The sequence below is a fragment of the Eupeodes corollae genome, chromosome 1 (assembly GCF_945859685.1).
Source record: "Eupeodes corollae chromosome 1, idEupCoro1.1, whole genome shotgun sequence".
NCBI lineage: Eukaryota > Metazoa > Arthropoda > Insecta > Diptera > Syrphidae > Eupeodes > Eupeodes corollae.
This window is the reverse complement of record NC_079147.1, coordinates 121389758-121409832: the sequence shown is the minus strand read 5'-3', so window position 1 is coordinate 121409832 and position 20075 is coordinate 121389758. Positions and strand designations below refer to the sequence as shown.

The 20075-nt window shown below is 34.0% G+C and overlaps 1 protein-coding gene across 2 annotated transcripts in view; it reads right to left on the bottom strand.

Moving 5' to 3' along the window:
• The window catches only part of LOC129953726 (glycine receptor subunit alpha-2), a 209268-nt gene that overhangs the window by 175080 nt on the left and 14113 nt on the right, over nucleotides 1-20075 (bottom strand). For both annotated transcript variants that reach the window (XM_056067121.1, XM_056067122.1), the window contains exons 2-3: nucleotides 14887-15082; nucleotides 14602-14828 (exon numbers count right to left, since the gene is read on the bottom strand). In XM_056067121.1, the coding sequence (XP_055923096.1) occupies nucleotides 14602-14828; nucleotides 14887-15082 (423 nt within the window). The remainder of the gene's footprint in view (nucleotides 1-14601; nucleotides 14829-14886; nucleotides 15083-20075) is intronic.

Below are 20075 nucleotides of genomic sequence, written 5' to 3'. Positions count from 1 at the left end.
AATGGAATAAATCAAAACAACAATGTACAGGTGCTGTTCTGGTTGATTTGGAAAAATAAATACAAAAATAAATAAAATGAATAACAGTAAAATAGATCTAAGGGCCGAAAGGCATTAGTATAAAGTGTTATATCTTAACTTAGAGTGTCCGTATGGGATCAGTAAGTTAGTTGTAAGTTATGGATAATTAGGCTAGTTTCATGCATGTTTGTCTAGATTTAAGAAAGGTTTAATATTGAATTAATAAAAAATTGTGTTGGACTATCATGCAAGGGGACTCGCACACAGGAATGGTTCAGAGCTGTATGGATGTGTGAGGTAATTTTTTTTAGAGAAAAATACTGTATTTCAATGGTGAGAGTTTGGGAAGTTCGTTGTATTGAGCGTGTCGGTTTGGGAGATGATGATAGAAGCAAAAGGTAAAAGCAGATGGATGAAGCGGTGCACCTCCTCATGTACACTTTCGATAAGGCAAGAAATTGTCATCATAATTAATATCTTACTATCCGTGGAAACAATTTTTTCATAAATTAAAAAAAAAAACATTTTAATTTAAGGTAATTGTGTGGTGAATCTGTACAGTTATACGGGTAATTCTCTCTCTGCGATATTGGACTTCGCTTTTGCTCTCACGTTTTCCCTTGTTATATCTAGTTACTAGCAGATCTCTTGCTGAGTATCTCTTAGATATTAAGATTCTCTTTCAAGCATATGTCAATTCGTTTCAAAATTATTTTCATTCTGCTCCTCTTTATACTGCTTATAACTTTGGGCAAGCGTCTTTATCTTCTCCTGAAATTCTTTGGGCAAATCGGACAGGTCAACTACAGACGTGAAATCTTTTTTTTCACCGCTCAACTACTCATCATAGTTAGAAACTCTTTTCTAAGCTCTGCAATCGTATCTCAATTCGATTTATCTGTTGTATTTCGGATTGATTCTGCCGTGAGGAGGTCTTCCCTCAACGTTCCTACAACCCTTGGTGCAACCTTCTCTTCTTCAACCTGTCTGCCTTTCCCAACTTCTTTTCATAAATCATACTTCTTCTTCCTAGCCCCACCTACGCATAAAGATATTCTACTATACCCCGGCCCAACATCTTCTTCTTCTTGTACCGGTTCATCTTTTGCACCAAAACCTTACCTCGTTACTTTTAATGACAACAGAAGCTTGAAGCTTATGACGTCGGTTCCAATCACCATCGAGAATAACATGTCACGTTTACGCGCAACAAGTAATCTGACCTCAAATGGAATTTTATTGATTGTCACAGTTGTATCAAAATATCCAAGTGTGCTTATTTGCTGATTGCCCAACCCTGACAAGATAGTTGACTTTTCTTCCAATATTATATTTGGAAAATGCAATAGCATCTCATGCCTCAGCAAAGGTAAGTCAAACTTGTGTCAATCAATGTTGTCACGTTTACGCCCATCAAATTTGCATCTTTCATTAGATGACCTATCAAACGATCTATGTCCCATAATGCCACATTTGAAACACTTTTACCCATGTGGGTAAACTCTAGCTAGGTGATTTTGTTCGCCGCACTTGAAACACTTTATTGGCTCAAAACGTTTAGCAGAAATTGATGCTTCCTTCTTCACTGTAGCAACTGGACGCCTTTGAGAATAGTCTGCTGCTTCATTCGCTCTTAAACTTTGAGCTTAACTTTCAACTCTTCCAGAGTAGTTGCCTCATACAGCACAATTTTGTTAACTTTGTCGTCTCTGAACCCAGCAATAAAATAATCTATTAACGGTTTTTTTATTAATCTATAAAGGTACTTTTTTAAAAGTCTCGTCCGTATATGTCCGTAAATTTACGACGACGACGGATGAGCTCACTTCAATAGAAAATTCTTTCATCAGTGCTTCTTTCAACATACTCCAATCCCTTATCCCCTAAGTCCCATGTGTGAAAAGTTTAGCCACTCCTGCAATGAGTCTCTTCCCAAACACAAACTTCTGCACCTCACCGAAACCCAGCACCGAACAGGTGTCTTCATACTGGCTGATCCAAAATGGGTATCCTCGCCCGAAAATGAAGAAACGCTGTCCTCGATGTCTCTGAAGCTGAAAGAGCTGGGTGGCAAACTTCCAACTCCAGTCATCGCCTATGGGACCTTTCCCGCCTACGCGCACCCCTATCACCACCTACACCATCATTAAAATCTTCTTCGTCAGAACCATCAATAGACGTAGCTTGGTGGTGACCTATCAATCTTTCTATCAACTCTGTTTTGTTGCCGTCCATGACAACCCTAACTCTCTAGTTTACCCTTCAACTCCTCTACCGTAAGTAGTGCTATCGATGCCATCCATTATGCAACCTCTTATCTGTACACTTTTAATTTGATTATTCAAAAAATTATAATTTAATTAAAAATAGTTTGAAAATAAGTTTAAAAGTATAAATAAATGGGGAGAGTACGATAACTTTGGCGCCGAGATATAATAGAGGGGCTTAATACAAGCATTTTTTACTATGGGAGGGGGGGGGTCTATCTCCCCCCGTTTAGGCGGTAGGGGCAATTTAAAAAAACATGTACTTTAAATGGAAAAAAAATAATTAAAAAATAACGGTAATACTTACAATTAAGTATTATACCTTTTTTTAAAGCCAACACTTGTGTCTAGTAGCTTGTTTTTAAATCAAGTCAAAACTATGCATAGTTTGCGAAAAACACTGTTTTAAACTCAAAATTTGGTCAAAAAAAAAAGTTAAAAATATGGTTTAGAGTGTAATATTTCGAAACTTTTAGATTATCTACAATTTTTTTTTTTAGAATACATTGCCCTTATTTATTTTTTAACGAAAACTGAAAACTAGATGTTTCTATGTCTTCTAGTTTTTGAGAAAATTGAAAATTACCAAAACAAAATATTTCAATTAAATTACTTTTTTTATATCCAGTTTATTTAGATGCATATGAAATTTTGCATGCACTTTCCCCCTCTCCACCTTGCACCCACCCTAACTCGCACCCACCCCAAATCCTATAGTGAGCCCAAGCAGGGGGGTTGCAGATCCCACTGTTGCATACAACCAAACTTGCACCTACCATTGTTACTATCAAAATAAGATTTTTGAAGCAAAAAAAAAGAATTAAATTAAAATAGTAGTTGTGGTTATTTTCAATTTTCTCAAAAACTAAAAGACATAAAATCATCTAGTTTTCAGTTTTCGATCAAAAATAAATAAGGGCAATGTATTTTTAAAAAAAAAACTGTAGATAATCTAAAAGTTTTGAAATATTACACTCTAAACCATATTTTTAACTTTTTTTTTTACCAAATTTTGAGTTTAAAACAGTGTTTTTCGCAAACTATGCATAGTTTTGACTTGATTTAAAAACAAGCTACTAGACACAAGTGTTGGCTTTAAAAAAAGGTATAATACTTAATTGTAAGTATTACCGTTATTTTTTAATTATTTTTTTTCCATTTAAAGTACATGTTTTTTTAAATTGCCCCTACCGCCTAAACGGGGGGAGATAGACCCCCCCCTCCCATAGTAAAAAATGCTTGTATTAAGCCCCTCTACCAAAAACCGTTATTATATCTCGGCGCCAAAGTTATCGTACTCGTGCCAAATAAATGAAAATAATTTAAATTAAAGAATTTATAGATTTTAAAAATTTAAATGTTTTCGAAATTTTAATAATTTACTACAATGATACTAATATTTACGGCCGCTACTGTTGAATCGCTTTTTCTTAATGTTTTTCTTCTTCCTTCTTTCAGCTTCGATCGTCTATTTGTTTCTCCTCTTGGAAGTTATTTTCCAGCTGCGCAAACACACAACACAATTTCAGTAATGTTTATCTCCCCTATGTTCAGCTGCGCGCACAATGCGCATAAATATGTATAAATATATGTCTATTTGTTCACTTTGCGCGAGCACCTGTTTTTTTTGCTCTGGTTTTCAACTCCGTCTGCTTGCTGGCGTCCGGAGTTTTTTTTTCTTAAACGATAGATATTCCAGCACTCAATTCGTCTGCTATTACTTATCACGGTTTAGTTCCCAAATTCCTGGGGGGTTCAGTCACAAAATTAAAACACGAATTTTAAAATGAAAAACAGAAGTATTTTTATTATATATTGTTTAACATAAAAAGTTGAATTGATCACAAACTTACAATTTAGACTAGAGGTTGACTTTCTACCCGAGAGAAAAAAAGTAAACGAGAGAACCAACTTCGACGGTTGCTCTCTTTTTGCCTACAAGCTGGGCCTGGGATTTGCACATAAACTTGCATATGTATTAACTCCATATAAAAAAATGTGGGCTACGAATACTTATGCAAGAAGATGTGCATACTCCCCACATTGAAAAAAATGGCGTCCACCTTTAAAAAATGGCGGATGCAGTCAGCTGTTCAGGGGTGTTCAAAGAAAATTCAAAATTGTGGATGAACAATTTTTTGGCACTCTCCTTGTGTTCGTTTGGGAGTAATATCATTCGAATATGAAGTGAAATTAATTACTATTTTTGGTGCCAGAACAATGAAGATTTATAAACAATTTTAAAGTACGCATTTAGGAAAAGTTTTAGTTAGTTGTTTGAAGCCAGTTTTAATCATTAATTAAGTAAAATAAATTAGGTGGTGCAACAGTCCAATGAGAATTAGGACCTAGAAACATAAAACTCTGAAAGCACTACAACTATTATTTATTTTATTATTAGCTGCGTTTATGCGTTTAATTTTCGTTGAAAAACGAAAAAACAAACTCAGATTTGTTTCAGTTTTCAGAGTTCATCGACTTAATTTTGGCTGCGAGAGTTGCTGGAGCATTGCAAACGAGAGTTAAAGAATGTAAACATGGATCATTAAAACAAAACAACCCAGGAACATTGAAAACATTTTTATATACTCATCACTTTTTTAAATTCCTATTTTATTTGTGTGTACTCGTTGTTTATTTTCTTTACGTTACCGACATTTTCAAAATGCTGAAAATAAGTTACTTAACTAGAGACAAAATAAAAAAAACCTTCAACTTGTTACTTCTGTTGCCAATTTTCATCGCATAAGATTTGTGAATAGGTGATAAGCTATTCTTACTGCTTTCCACTAAGCTAGTATGTTGCTTTTAAAGGCTTAACTACATAAGCCGAAAAGTACTTTTCTACAAAAGTAAAAATATTTGTATTCTCGCTAGGTCAAAGAATTTGTGAAATGAATACCAAAATTTAAGTCCTATGCATCATTTTTTTTAATTTTTCCAGTTCTATAAATAATATCTTATCTTTGAGTTACATAGTTACGCTAACACATAAGTTCCATAAAATATCGATTGATACCACAATTGCAGAAGATATGATATTTTGTATAAGTATTCCCGGTTAACTGTAGAACTTTATTATTTCCACCATTTATAATTCAATGTAAATAATGCAATGCCGTATATTTTAGACAATAAAGTAGTTAAGTTAGTAGTTAAGGTATTACTGAAATAAACATAGCATATATTTCGCACCCTTTGTATGAAAGTGACCTAACTCAAAAAATGCAACTTGTGGGAAATGACCAAAAAGTCTACAACAAAGTGTAGTTTTGAGTAATTTTAATTGTATTTCTCACATAATTTGGCAAATAATTAACTTCCATTGAATTATTATTATTATTGGTGCGATTTAGTTCATATATACAAATAAAGTCTAGTCTTAAAAACCTTAACCTTGTTAAACTCTTTCTGAACACATCTTTTCTTTTTTTGGTTGTCAATGCCATCTATCTGTAACTCAGAGAAAGAGAAGGAAAAAACAAATTCACCACGATCTACCGTTATAAGGTTTACCGTAATTTATTGACAAACGAAAATTTGTTGCTAGAATTAATTTGTAAAAACCAGAGAGAGAAAGAAATATCAAATGTCTCATTCTCTTTCTGCTCTCCGAGGTGAAAAAATGTATACACCGATACGAATTCAACACGCTATAAAAAATGAGAGTAAGAGGTTTCGAAGGGACGGAGACAAGGAAATTTGGCTCTCTCGATTAGTTTTTTCTCTCTGCTACTAACGACTAACAACTAACAACTAACTCATTCAACCTTTTCCTCATAGACACACCATATAAAGACCGGAATCTTTCGTACGTCTTACCCTTCAAAACCCATTTGTTTACATTGTTGTATTTGTAATTTTGAAATGTGAAATCCAACAACAATTCGATGCGGTGCATTACTCTTGTTTTGAAATTTTTTTATTATTAAATTGCTGTGGTGAGAATTTTAGATTTGATTTAAGCTGTCAAATGAAGCATTTGTTGTTTTGTTAATTTGTTTAAAAATGCAGGATATTAATGAAGATTCTGAATGGAATGATGTCTTCTGTGCAAAAGGTATCCTTCCACCCACGCTCGAGAATGCCATTGAGAAGCGAACTTGTGGTGAGAAGCAGAAAAATATCGAAAACATGAACATGGACGAATCTGAAGACTCCCAAGACGAAAGTGTTCGCGAGGAATATCGTCACAAACGAATGGCATGGCAGTGGATGCGAGCATTCGCAGACAAGGCTCTTTTCGGTCAGTGTGGGAAATTTTCGGACAAGATTACGTCAACGAAGTGACTAAAGCTGGAGAAGTTATTTGGGTTGTGTTGCATTTGTACACAAATGTTGTGCCGCTCTGTTCGCTCATACACCACCACATGCAACAGTTTCTGCGGTCTACAGCTACCACCTGCATCCCAAATTTAACACAGCAGCATCTGCCAACAGTGTTTATCTATTTTGAAGGCCAAATGAGAAAGTAATTCATTGGTGCCTTGGAGCTTCGTGGTTAAAAATTGACCACCGATGAATTGGAATTCATGTTCGGTCAGTGTGGTTCAATTCCGACGGAAATCAAGGACAACAACAAACTCGTGACAAAATGCTCTGCGACCTTGAATCAGTTGATTTCTATTGATTTCGCAATTAGGAAGAAATATTGTTAGATTTTTAATATTTATTTTTGTGTTCGAATGGATTTTTATATATTCAAATAATAATAAAAAAGAAAATGGAACCATAGGTTCCACGAAAAATTAAGAGCCGAATGCAAATTTTAATAGTGTTTTGTTAACTCCGAGTCAGCCGAAAAAAAAAAATTAATGAAAAAATGCTTGAACATTTTTAATAGTTGTTTTGTTTTTAACTAAAAAGTGTGAATGCAAAGTTCTTACTTACACTTCAAGGATTCCAGGAAGGTATAAAACATTTCTGTAGGTACACTATTGTTCCAAGGACACGACCAAATGAATTCCAATGTTCGTATTTTCCCTTTTTTTCTTCAATTTGAGATAAAAAATTTTGAAATTTCGGTAAGTAAAAAGTTAATGAATTTTGATTTTTTGTTTTCAAAAACACCTGGGTGGGCTCATGTTTGGCCGATCAAAACTTAGCCCTCCCAACGGATTCTTAATCTAGAGAGTCTAAGCTTTCATTTGATACCTCATTTGTCTAGTCGGTGGATGAGGTAGGTTTGTACCAAAAATACAGTTTTTCGAGATGGGCCGACTAGCGGTTTGGCCCGAGTTTTTTTTGCCCGCCCTCCCCTTTTGAAATCTGTAAGTAAATTCCAATAGACCCGTTGTACATTTTTGCAGTCGGCTGATGAGGTAGGTATGTACAAAAAATCGGTACCGGAAGTAGCCATTTTGTCACCACAAGGCCCATAAAAAGTTAGCCCCCCCTGCAGTTTTGTATATGCCACGTCATGCTTTATCCATTTCTGGCACTCAATTCCAGCCGGCTTATGAGGTAGGGTACCCTACGGTCGCCTCCCAGACTAACACCAGGGAACTGCTTGAGCTGACGTTACAACTATCCCATTCGTTTTTTTTTAACCAAAATTCAAGATGGCTTCACTCCTTCCGGCGGACCAAGTGCTTTGTTGTGCAAACTTCAAACAAAAGGCATGTTCCGAGGGGATTTAGTCTATTTACAGGAGCGAAAATTTGAGAAAATCTATGTGATAAAGGGCTTGGCACAGCTTCTTTTGGGTCTATCAGCATCTCGGGCTAGTCAGACGCATTAACCAGATGGAAAATTTAAGAAAATTGCAACCTAAACAAGATTTCACAAAACTTTTCAGTAGATTCTGGGAACAATAAACGACCCATACAACATCAATCTGGAAGATGATGTCGTTCCATTTGCTATAACACACCTAGGCGCGTGCCAGTTCTGCTTCTTAATAATCTGAAGAAAAAATTAGACGACATGGTGATTCAAGGGGTCATCGAACAGGTAGACAAGCCAACCGACTGGTGCACTTCGATGGTCATCACTGGACATTGCGTTCTCACCCCATTGGAAAGTTTTTGGGGCAGAAACCGAGAGAGGAGCGTCTGCAGTTCAAGTAAGGTTTAAATAATTAATGAACACATTAATGTTCTTCTACGACATATTCGGAGCCCGGGCGTATGAGAAGCAGTTTATCCGGCTCATTGGAGTTATACTAAGAATCTGACCCTGAAGGTTAGAGGGTTGTCTTCCTAATAATAGCAGACCGTGTGCACCCAAGCAATTATCTGAAGCCCTAGAAAAGAGAAAGCGTCTATTTGGGTGTGGATTTACTGTTGCAACTAAACTTAGGCAAAAAGTCCGTATCAAGGCTAAATTCGCCAATAAAAGAGAAAGATAAAGACTCAAAAGACATATTCTTCGAGCCTATGGCTATGATATTGAAATTGCCTTAGGGGATTTAAACGCAAAGCTTGAAGAAGAAGACGACACCACCTCCGACAATGGATTTAGGCTGATCGATTTGGCTGCTGGGCGAGACGTTCTGGTACGCAGATTACACATCTTGATATCCACAAAGGTACATGCAAATCTCTTAATCAAGTGTCAACTAGATTGACCACATTGTGATCGACGTACGACATTTCTCCAGAAAACACAATGCCCGGACATTTCAGGTTGCCAACATTGACTCGGACCACTACCTCACTGTAGCTAAGGTAAGGCTACAAATATCCTGATCGAAGTCAAAACAAGGAAGCACTGTGAGAATCGTGAGAGACTGCCATGTCCTTCTCCTACCTAGTCTCTAATAACTTCTAAAGAAGTTGAAAACCTTCATTGCCTTGCAGCCATCAGAGATTTCGCCTTAAAAGTTCTAGAATTCACACGGCCAGTAAAGTAAAACCCCTGGTATAACAACGAATACCAGCAAGCGCACGCAGCTTAGCTAAGGAAATACATGACGGCACTGCACAGAAGGACCAGAGCTGCTCGTAAGGTCTACGAGCAGAAGAGGAAAGAAAAACACCAGCTTTTTAGATGTAAAAAAGGAAGCATGAGAAGAGCTCGATCGATCGAACCATGAACTGAAGCCTGTAAGGACAATCAGGGGAACGTAGTAGAACCTAGTAGTCTATGTTGAGATTATGCAATGCGGCGATGACGAATCGAATTCCGCTGTAAGGGAGATAGAACAACTCAACTATGCAACGCAATAGTTCCACCTATCCGACCTCAACGAATTGAAGATATCTATATATAGCATAATTTCTGCCGTATTATGTGAAAAGGACATTGAACGACGACCATCGAAAGCTATAACTTTGAGTTAGTTGAGGACTTTGTCTACCTATGCTACGCTATAAAGTCAGGCAATGAATGACGCCAGCGCTGAAATCAAAGAATAACTCTTCCAAATCGCTGCTTCTTTCAACTTGAGTAGTAAAATTCTCTCTCGAACATTTCAAATCAACATTTTTAAGACACTCATCATTTTGGTTCTCATTTGTGGCGCTAAGGCCTGGACCTTGTCAAAAAAAGACGAAAGCGTCTTAGGATGATTCGAGTGAAAAATTCTTCGAATGGAAGAGAAGATACAACGAAAAACTGTACAGCGACACTGACCTAGTTAACAGAAATAAAGTCCTTCGACTTAGATGGCTGGGTCATGTAATTGCGAATTAGTTGGCGCACGTAGGTTGCTGAAAACTTCAACCAACTTGGCGTATGAAATTGGAAATTTATAGCTAGGGACTGGGATGGCTGGAGACGCATGTTGGTTAAGGCCCAGGTCCATTTTGGACTGTAGTGCCACCTTAAGCAAGTAAGTAAGTATATAGATTTATCCATCAATTTGATTTATTTAACTATTCCCTCACTGTTTTGGGTCTTTTTCATAGACTAATGCTTTTCATGTTTTGCTTTTCTCTCTACGAGCATGTAATTATTTTTTTTAACTCAAAAAATCACTTTGGTGTATTAGCGAATAAAAAATATGCTTTTTTATTGAATATTAATTACTTCGGCAGTTAGATTTCATTTAAAAAAATAGTCTTCGGAGTTATTAATTTTCACAAAGCACAGTTTTATAATTTGTTTTTGTTGCAGAAGAAAAATTTTTCTTGACCGCGAATTATAAATTAGATTATTTTCTATAATCCTTTCTAAATTTCTACCCACTACATTATTTTCTTAGTTCGATCACTGAATCTCATCTATTAATTAAATGGCGTTTAATTTCTTAGTGAGGTCCTACTGACTGCGCCAATTTTATATATTTTTTATATTCCGGGATTTTTTTTTATAAATAAAAAAATTTGGTTTCTATTAATTATTTTATTCCTTATTAAATATATATACGTATTAGAAATGTTATTTTTAACTAACGTGTTGTAAGTGCTCTCTGAAAATTTTGTAATTGAATATGCGTGCATATTTCACACTTAAATTAAAGAAATTCCTATAAGAGTTCATATTTTTAAAGTCTTTTTGCTGATTATAAAACATTCTAAATGTGAAACTACTCCACATATTTCACGCGATAGAAAAGTTAATTCAGTAATTACTTTTAAACATTCATTTGGAGTTATTCATTTCAGAGAGAGAAAGAAAACAAAAAAGAAACAACAGCCGTATAGTAAGAATTAAGTAGAGATACTGATTTTAATTTAATTACAATATAATTTTAATAACCGCTGTCAACAATGTAACTGATATCCGCCGTGCTTTCGTTATTAATCTGGACGAGCGGAACCCGAGACACGATTTTATATTAAAAAAATAGTTACGTACATTTTAAATTTTAACTTCTTTACTTGTCGAATTTAAAATGCTAGCATTTCTCGACGTTTCAAGGTCTCTAGAAACATTTTTAGAGAGATGTCTGTGCCTTATAAATTAACAAAAAAAAACTGAACAAAAATAAATTTCACCTATAATATACAAACAAAAACCGATTTAATCTCCAAAATAATTGTATGCAACGAAGAATAACGTTTTTGACATCTGATAGAATTTTAAAAAAAACCGAATTGACAGTTTTTTTGGTACAAGAAATAAAAACTTAAGGTAAACATTGCTTAAAGTCGGTAAAAATTGATTTTAATTTTTTTTATTCAAGATTATGCCTTCAAACTTATTTCATCCTATATAAAGGGGCTGGGATGCGACCCTCACTGATAACTTCCCACCTCGTCTGTAGATTTGTCATTTTTAAAAGTTTGTTGTTTTTCGTGTTGGGTTAAACAAATTGTTAGTTGAATTATTGTTTAAAATTTTACCAACGATATTTTTCATATAAAGAAATAGTTTAGTTTGAAAATCTAATTTTGTTAAAAAGATTTTAAGATGAAAACAATTTTTTACCATTTTAGTAGCATTTCTCAAATTTTTAAAAATTGGATGAATGAAATTAATTCGAGAGATATCAAGAACCGAACATCATTTTGTCAAGATTTAATTTTTTTATGAAAAAAAACGGACTGTTATATTTTTATAAAAAAAAACTGCTGAGTACCGAAAACAACATTTTCTGTGAAATAAAAAAAAAAATTTTTTTTTTTTTTAATTTTTGAAGTATTTGAGTAGAAAGTAAATTTTAACCAATTCAATGTAAGTATTGTTTAAGGTTTTTATTTTGTGTAAGAAAACTGTCAATTCGATTTTTCTCAAAAACTTATTGATCGTTGAAAACAATGTTCTTGAAAAGAAATAAAAGTAGTCTAAAGCCAATATCACACATTTTTTAATAGATATTTTTTTATGTTTTTATTCGATTTTTCTCAAAATTTGTCCCAATGTTGACAGCAATATTTTTTAAAAGATAAAAGAAGTTTAATGCCAATATCTCAAAGTTTGAAAAGATATCTGAGTCGAAAATCAATGTTTACCAATTTGTATACATTTTTTTTGTTTACGTTTTCATTTTTTGTAAAAAATACTGTCAATTCGATTTGAAAACAATATTTCTTAAAAACAAAATTAGTTTAAAACCAATATTTTTTATTTTTGAAAATATATTAGAGTCGAAAACCTTCTGTTAAATATTGTTTTAAGTTTTTATTTAAAAAAAAAACTGTCAATTCGATTTTTCTCAAAATTTTACCGAATGCTCAAAATAACATTTCTTATAAGATATAATAAGTTTGATGCCATAACCTTAAGTTTTTGAAAATATTTGAGGCGAAATTCAATTTTTACCAACTAAGTAATGTTTATTTTAGATTTTTAATTTTTATAAAAAAAAACTGTCAATTTGATTTTTCTCAAAATTCTGTTCCACAAAATTGTGTTAGAGATGAAATCATTCTTAATTCGTAAAATTTTCAAAGTGAAAAAATTTTTGTTGATTAATAAAAAAAATCGTTAGTTGCATTTTTTCCAAAAATATACTAAATAAATAAATTGGGTGGCGCAACAGTCCGTTTGAGAACTAGGGCCTAGTGATTGACAACTCTTAATCATTCCTGTGTGCGAGTACTGTTGTCAGGGATGGAAAGGACTTACAGTTTTAAGTCGAATCCAATCGACAAATTTGAGAAAGCACTTTTCATGACAAGAATTACTCTTGGAGAATTTGTCAATTCCTCGCAAGAGGCAGTACCCGTGAAAAAAAACTTTAGGTCGCAAAGGCAGGAATCGAACCCAAGACCTCACGCATGACAGTTCATCGCACTAACCATCATGCCACGGGTACCAAAAATATACTAGCATATAAAATGTTCACTTTTTTTTAAACTGCTATAAAAAAAATCACGCACCCTATTTTTTTGGGAGCCCTCTTTGCTTCTTTCTGCATTATTATTATATTCTGGTTTTTGAGCTATGGACGACGAAAAAACGTCGTGAACGTACGGGCGTACGAACGAATTCGAATTCGGTTGGCTAATTTATTAAGGGTTATGTTTGTGAACCATAAGAAGTGGAGAGGTAACATTATTTGTCAAAGTAAAGGTAATAACCCCGGAAAGAATATTTCAAATATTCTTTTCCCAATTCGGTGCACCGAAAACAAGAGTTCAAAAATCAACAAACCACGCGTCGCGACGCGATAACAGAAATCCAAAAGACAGCTATAAACACATACATTTGTAGTTCTTTCTCGATTTGAATAGCTTAATATACCAAAATGTCCGGTCAGTTTGAAATTCCCCTTTGAAATCTTGTATATCACCTCTTTTATCGTATGAGATTACAAAAACACAAACCTATTTGGATTGCTTTAAATTGAGCCCCGAAAGCGACAAATATTAAACTTTTATGCCGATCGTTTGAAGACCTGCAAAAGTACTTCTGAGTGTGCTATGATCGATAGCAATTCTTCGGTTTCATACGCGCTAATGAGTTGCAGATTTTATTTATGTTTCTGAGCATATAACTTGAGTCACTATGACGTGAGTACCAGTCCATGGTTCTAAGGTAAAAACAAATTGAGAATTCTGCTTGGTTGCTATTTTATTACATGTAAATTGTATTCGTAAATTGGATTAGAAGCAATGGTGTGTTTTTGGGATTTATTTGGGGTTTGAGAATGGTTGTAGCTCTTGGTTCACATTACGTCAAAAAAGTATAAACAATTTTTAAAACAATCTGGAACAAATTTAAAAAAAATTGGAGTCTTAAACCACCATTTTTGTGTAAAATCAGGACCTGGGTATATTTGAACAATGCGCAACAAAATGGGAACAATCCTTAAACTTCTTTCAAAAATTGGAAAATCAATAAAAGTGGGGCTTACTTCACACATTTTCAATATAACTGTACGGTCACGAATTGTTTTCCCGTCAACCCTGTATCTCTAAATTGATCGTTTAGGACTTAGGTAGAGCCTGGTTGATACTCTGATAAAAGAGTTGGCAACGATTCTATTTCCGAAAAATAACCGACTTTACCTTGTTTGCGAAATTTAAATATCGCGAAAATAGTAGGACAAACAAACTCAGCAAGTGGAACCAAAACGAAAGATGATTATTCAAGTTCAAGTTATAAAAGAAGGTCTCGTTTATTCAAATGTCGCTCTTTTTATAACATTTATTTGCTTACAACTAAGGCGAATTCAGTATTGGAAAAACTGGCGACTGGTATAATTTGGGCGCCAGATTGAAATTCAAATAACTAGCAAACTATTTACTTCGTTACAATTTTGTGATTAATCGTCTAGCGAAGGGGGCCTTGAAAAAAACTCCAACAAATTAAAGTAATGGTCTTTAGTAGACCAGCAAGTTGCCAAAAAATATATAAATGTGTAAGTACCTATACAAAATTTTTTTATGAAAGCTTTATGAAGCTGCAGGACATACTTATGTAAATTTAGAAATTTTCATATCTCATTGCAACTTTTTTTAAATATAAAATAAAAACTTACTTGGACATGTATAGAAGTGTTTTGTCGTGATAAAGCCATAAATAATGGTTAGGTATGCTCATTTCATGGAATGTAACTTTCTTGGCATTTTTAAAAAAGCAGTCTGGTCTCCAAATACTATGTAACCAATCGACATCCAGTATTCTATATTCGTCGCTCATGTTCTCTGGAAGACGAAGACGTGGATCTCGCCAACTTTGAGCTAAGAATATGTCAGTTACATAAGTCTAAAATGAATAAGATTAGTAAAATTTAAAATCGATTATGTAAGCGCTATATACTTGCCATTGATTCTTCATTTATTGAGTCTAATGATAGAACAGTGACGTGAAAATAGACAACTGTTGGTTGTCCCAGAAGTTTGGGAGCCCGATTTTTATCGTAGTTTTTGGAAGGAATTGGCAAGATGTCTGGAAGAGAAAGGCTTGATTCATAGTGGGACACAAGTTCTGCGCTCTCCGAACTTTCAATTGTCATATTTCTGCAACGTATGAAATCATTATTACTTTATATTAATCTAGGACACGTTACGCTTGTTTAATTTATTTGTTTAATGTTTTACTAGAAGCCCACTCCCGATTTCGAAAAGGTGGACCTTATTTTCAAAATAAAGGACCATTGGCAAATTTCTGTAGAAGTTGGGCGTGCAATTAACAGAATTGAAATAGGTATCAAATGAAAGCTTATAATCCATTACATAATTTCATTTATTTTGAAAATGGCTACTTGTATATTTTTATTTAGAGAAGCGCAAAAATAAAAAAAAAATTGTATAGTTTCTACTGGTTTCTACTAGGTTCAGAGCCGTTCAGAACTAAATTAACTTTCTGTGCGAGCTTCACTATTAGCGCCTCGTGATTTGTGGATAAACTACGGTCAAAAAATCTATCACAAAAATATAGAAACAAAAAGTAATTAAAAAGTAATCCAAGAACGCAACAATAAAATAAATATATGGCCACAATTAAAGTTTTATATACATGTTCTTTCAAAGATGGTAAAAATAAAAGTTTTATATACATGTGTTTTCGTATAAATAAAATGATTGTATCTTTAAGGCTCTTAATTGTATTTTAAACATCAGCCTTTTGCGTTTGATCCATTATCATAACTTCTGCAATTGCTAAGAGAAATGTCATATAGTTTAAGTTCTTACTTACTTACTAAAGTTGGCGCAACAGACCAGGGCGGGCCTGGGCCTTAACCAACATGCGTCTCAAGCCAGCTCGGTCCCTAGACCTCCGGGGCTGGAGCGTTGATGTCCATTCACTCAACATCACCTAGCCATCTAGCCGTTGGCTAGACTTCGTTGTTCACTGTCCTTTCTTGATGACAGCATATACTTGGTCTTGCCCTCATTGACCACTAAACCAATCTTCTTCATTTCCGTCGCAATGCTCAAAAACGCTCCACTGACATCACGCTTTGATCTTTCAATTATGTCAATATTATCTGGGTATCCGAGTAGTTGGATGGTACGTTTCGTCTTTTATCTCTCGTTTTTTAATGGTTTCGTTTTAATCGTTTCGCATTTTGTTGTTTCGCATTTCACTGTTTCTCTTTTCATTTATTTTTTTTTTTTTTTTATTTTCGACAATTTTTTTTTAATTTTTTAAGGATTTTGTTTTCATTTCAGTTTGTATTGTTTTCTTTTTTGATTATTTCGCTTCGGAGTTAGTTCGTCTTATGTTTGTTTCGCCTTCAATTGTTTCGTTTTCGATTATTTCGATTTCAATAATTTCGCCACTGTTTGTTCATTTTTGATTTCATGCACAAAAATGAAAACAAAAATAAACAATTTTCATTTATTTCATTTATTTTTATTTGCATATTATTAAATATTAATTATTTCCATAATTTAAGATTTAATTCTGCACATTTCTTTCCAGAACAGTTTTAAGGATCGACTTGTTTAAAACCTTATTTGACATAAAATGCATCGGTCAGATCTTTTCCTAGCTGGATATAGCAGCGTGCATTCTCCATCGTCATTCTGCACAAACGGATAAGTTTGACAGGGATGTTAAAACTAGACATTGCTCTATAGAGCTCATCCCTATGGATGCTGTCATAAGCGGCTTTAAAATCGATAAAGAGATGGTGGGTATCGATTTGAAGCTCCTGGTTTTTTCCAAGATCTGCCGTAGTGTGAATATTTGGTCGATAGTGGACTTTCTTGGTCTATCAGGTTGTTGACGAACGGCTTCAGACGTTCACATAATACGGCAGAAAGGATCTTATGCAATGTTAAGGAGACAAATGCCTCTGTTGTTGGGCATGCTTTCTTCCGACTATATTTTGCAGATGAGTTGGTGCATGCTCCCTACCAAGTCATCGACTGATGCTTTGTTTGACTTCAGTTTAGATATAGCTATTTCACTTCGTCACACAGTTTAAGTTCACGTGAATTAAATTAATTAACCCCTTAAAAAACCTAAGCCCATTTTTTTTTACAAAATTGTAGAAAAGAAAAATTGAATGCAAAAGATTCACTCGTAAACGATAAACTTTACCATAGTCATCGCTTCATCATCGCTCATCATTTTAATATTTCAACCAAACACGAGCGACACGTACTATAAACGACTTATATAACATTTTACTCATAAAGTAGGTACAACAAGAAACACTCAACACTATGTCAATGAGTATGAATTTTGAACCTTAGAATTTCTGTTTTGAATAAAATGGTTCTTAAAATAATGTCCAAACAAAATACATCGAACTCCAACTGTGAATTTATTTATTTCATTCGAAATTCGTAAGTAGAATCAAATTTACAACGAAGAAGTTTCTTCCCGTGATCGTCGCATAAAGTTTCGTTCAATGTTTCGGACATCCTGTCATTGACGTTGGTCACCCTTTTTATTTCCGAGATCTATTTCTTTTCTTCTTGAAATTTTAATCGGACAGGTTAGAACTCTCCTCGTTCAAAGTAAATTTTTTTATTTTTTCCATCGATCGAGTCAGGTGCTTTCCATCACCTCGATTCTTCAATCGCCACAAGAGTTCCCTTTGACGCTGCCCTCGCAAACAAAAATCTCCACTAACTCCAACTACAACTACTTAAACCAACGACTACGGCTTAGGCCTCAGCTGTGAACTTAGCATGCTAATTCTTAAGTTAAATAAACTAGTTTTTATTAATGATAAAAGAAATATTTTTTTTTCGAAGAAGGTAACATTTACTTAAGCTTTTACAGATTCTTATTATTATTTTATTTTTTTACTGCAGTTGTCAACAATTGATATTAAGCATTACTTGAGTTGTTAATTGCTAAATAGGTGCGTGTTTTTTCAGCTTAGTAGTGATCAATTCTTATAGAGTTTAAAAATGTTGGTTTGTTTTTTGTGTGGTGGAATAGAAAATTTAATAATTTTCAATAAGGACATTTTTGAAAAATGTATTTCAAAAAAAAAATACGTGAATTAAAAGAATTTAAGTACGCTGATATTTGTTTACATGATGATATGTCCTTGTCTGGCTATCACACAAAATGTTGCAAGAAATTTACAGCTCCATCAAAAATATAAACTGGAGTATCAATATATAATTCAAAACCAACACGTAAGCTATAATTTTATTTAAATTTGTTTTATTGCAACACAAAAAATGTGTTCTTAACTAATACTGTATGATATGTTTAGGATCAATCAAGCACTTCTGTTCCTTCTTCTCCTGAATTCAACCAACGCAGGGAAACAACAAACTCTAGCCCTGTTTGGGTGTATAATTTTTCGCTAGGATTATATTAAATTGTTAGTCTAACTGTACTGAATCCACTTAACAGACCGCAGTTGAAGCTTGCAGATTTTCCTATTCCACCCAAGAGTTATTGAATCCGTCACCGGCACTATCTCAGGTATCAAATCAGTCGGTTTGTCTTTTTTGTGATAAATTAGATTAAAAAAACAAATACAAAAACCAATGTCAACATACTCCTATAAAGATGCGATTGAGGCAACTAAGCATCAAGCAGAAGTAATCGGTGATACCAAACTGATAGAAAAGTTATCTAGCTTTAACAGTTTTTTATACCATCACTTTTGCAAGGCTTTGTTTAAAACCAGATACGATAGAAAAGTAAAAGAGTAAACCCCGAACAAAATGGCATGAAGTACGCCTAGCTCACAAAGAGGCATTTGAATCACTTTCACTTTTTATAGAAGAAAATATTTTTTTTAAAAACAAAGTTGTCTATTTGCAGGATCTGCATTTAAGATACAAATCCTTACTATTGGAAGTTAACTCCAGTTATACTGATTTTAAGTACTATCTTGCAACTGATTTGCCAAATAAGTTATCTGACACTTATGGTGATAAAATAATTATATGTAATTCGAAATAAAGCAACAATAGAAAAATAGTTTACAAACAGGGGTTAGATAGGTTGAAAACTTAACTGAAGGTGAATGCGACATTCCAGAGCGGAAGAACTAGAAACCGAAATGACATATACATATACTGTCGAGAAAAACCAACTTATTCCATCAGGAATAAATATTGCCAACGATCCTAGCACACACGTAGCGTTTGACAATTTTGATCGGTTTGTGGATACTTTCACTGGAAAAGATACTCACAATTTGTTTCAAACCGTGATAATTCTTTTTGAAACAACCAATTGAAATGCGTATCGTCAGAAGAACTTCGATCTACAAGTACAAATAGTGAGGAGATACCAAAAAAAAGATGTCGTTTTGAAGAAATTCAACGTGAGATACGATCCTATTTACAGAAACACAGCGCTAAAAGAAGCTTAATGAATTTAGATGCAATTTCTGAAATAATAAGTGGTTGTTTGACTAGTAAATCCAATTCTGAAACACGAAATTTGATTTGGGCTCTTTCGTTATCTCTCATAGAAACAACTCCAATGTGGGTAGAAACAACTCCTTAACAACGATAGATAATAGCCCATTGCAAAAAATAGATTATCTTTCACAGATAAATTTGTCACAAACATCATACTCTGTTGTTCAGGAAACAATGATTCATTCTCCAAAAATTGCAAAAGAATGTAATCAAGAGAAGATCGTTGTTAGCTATGATTGGCTATAGCAAAATGGCAGTGCAAATTCAGATAGCGGAGAGCCCAAAATTTGACAATCTTTTCATTAATCTTGGAGCATTTCACAAAGAATTTACCTTTTGTAAGGCTCTGGGAAAGTATATTGATTCCTCAGGTGTTGTTGATATATTAATTAAATCAGAAGATATAGCAGAAGGGTCTATCAATGGTATAGTTGGTGGTTTACACTTTAACCGATGTAAAAGAATGCATCCCTTGCTTTCAGCTGCTCTTCAATATCTGCACTTTGATCGATTTTTGAATGAATGCAAGATGGATTTTGCATTATCTAAGCAACTTGATGTTATTAAAAGAAAACAACTCCCCACATTTAGAAGATTTTAGAAAAGGAGCTTTTGGTGTTAAAAGAACTAAGTCTAATTTTTCAAGGACACCTGTTGA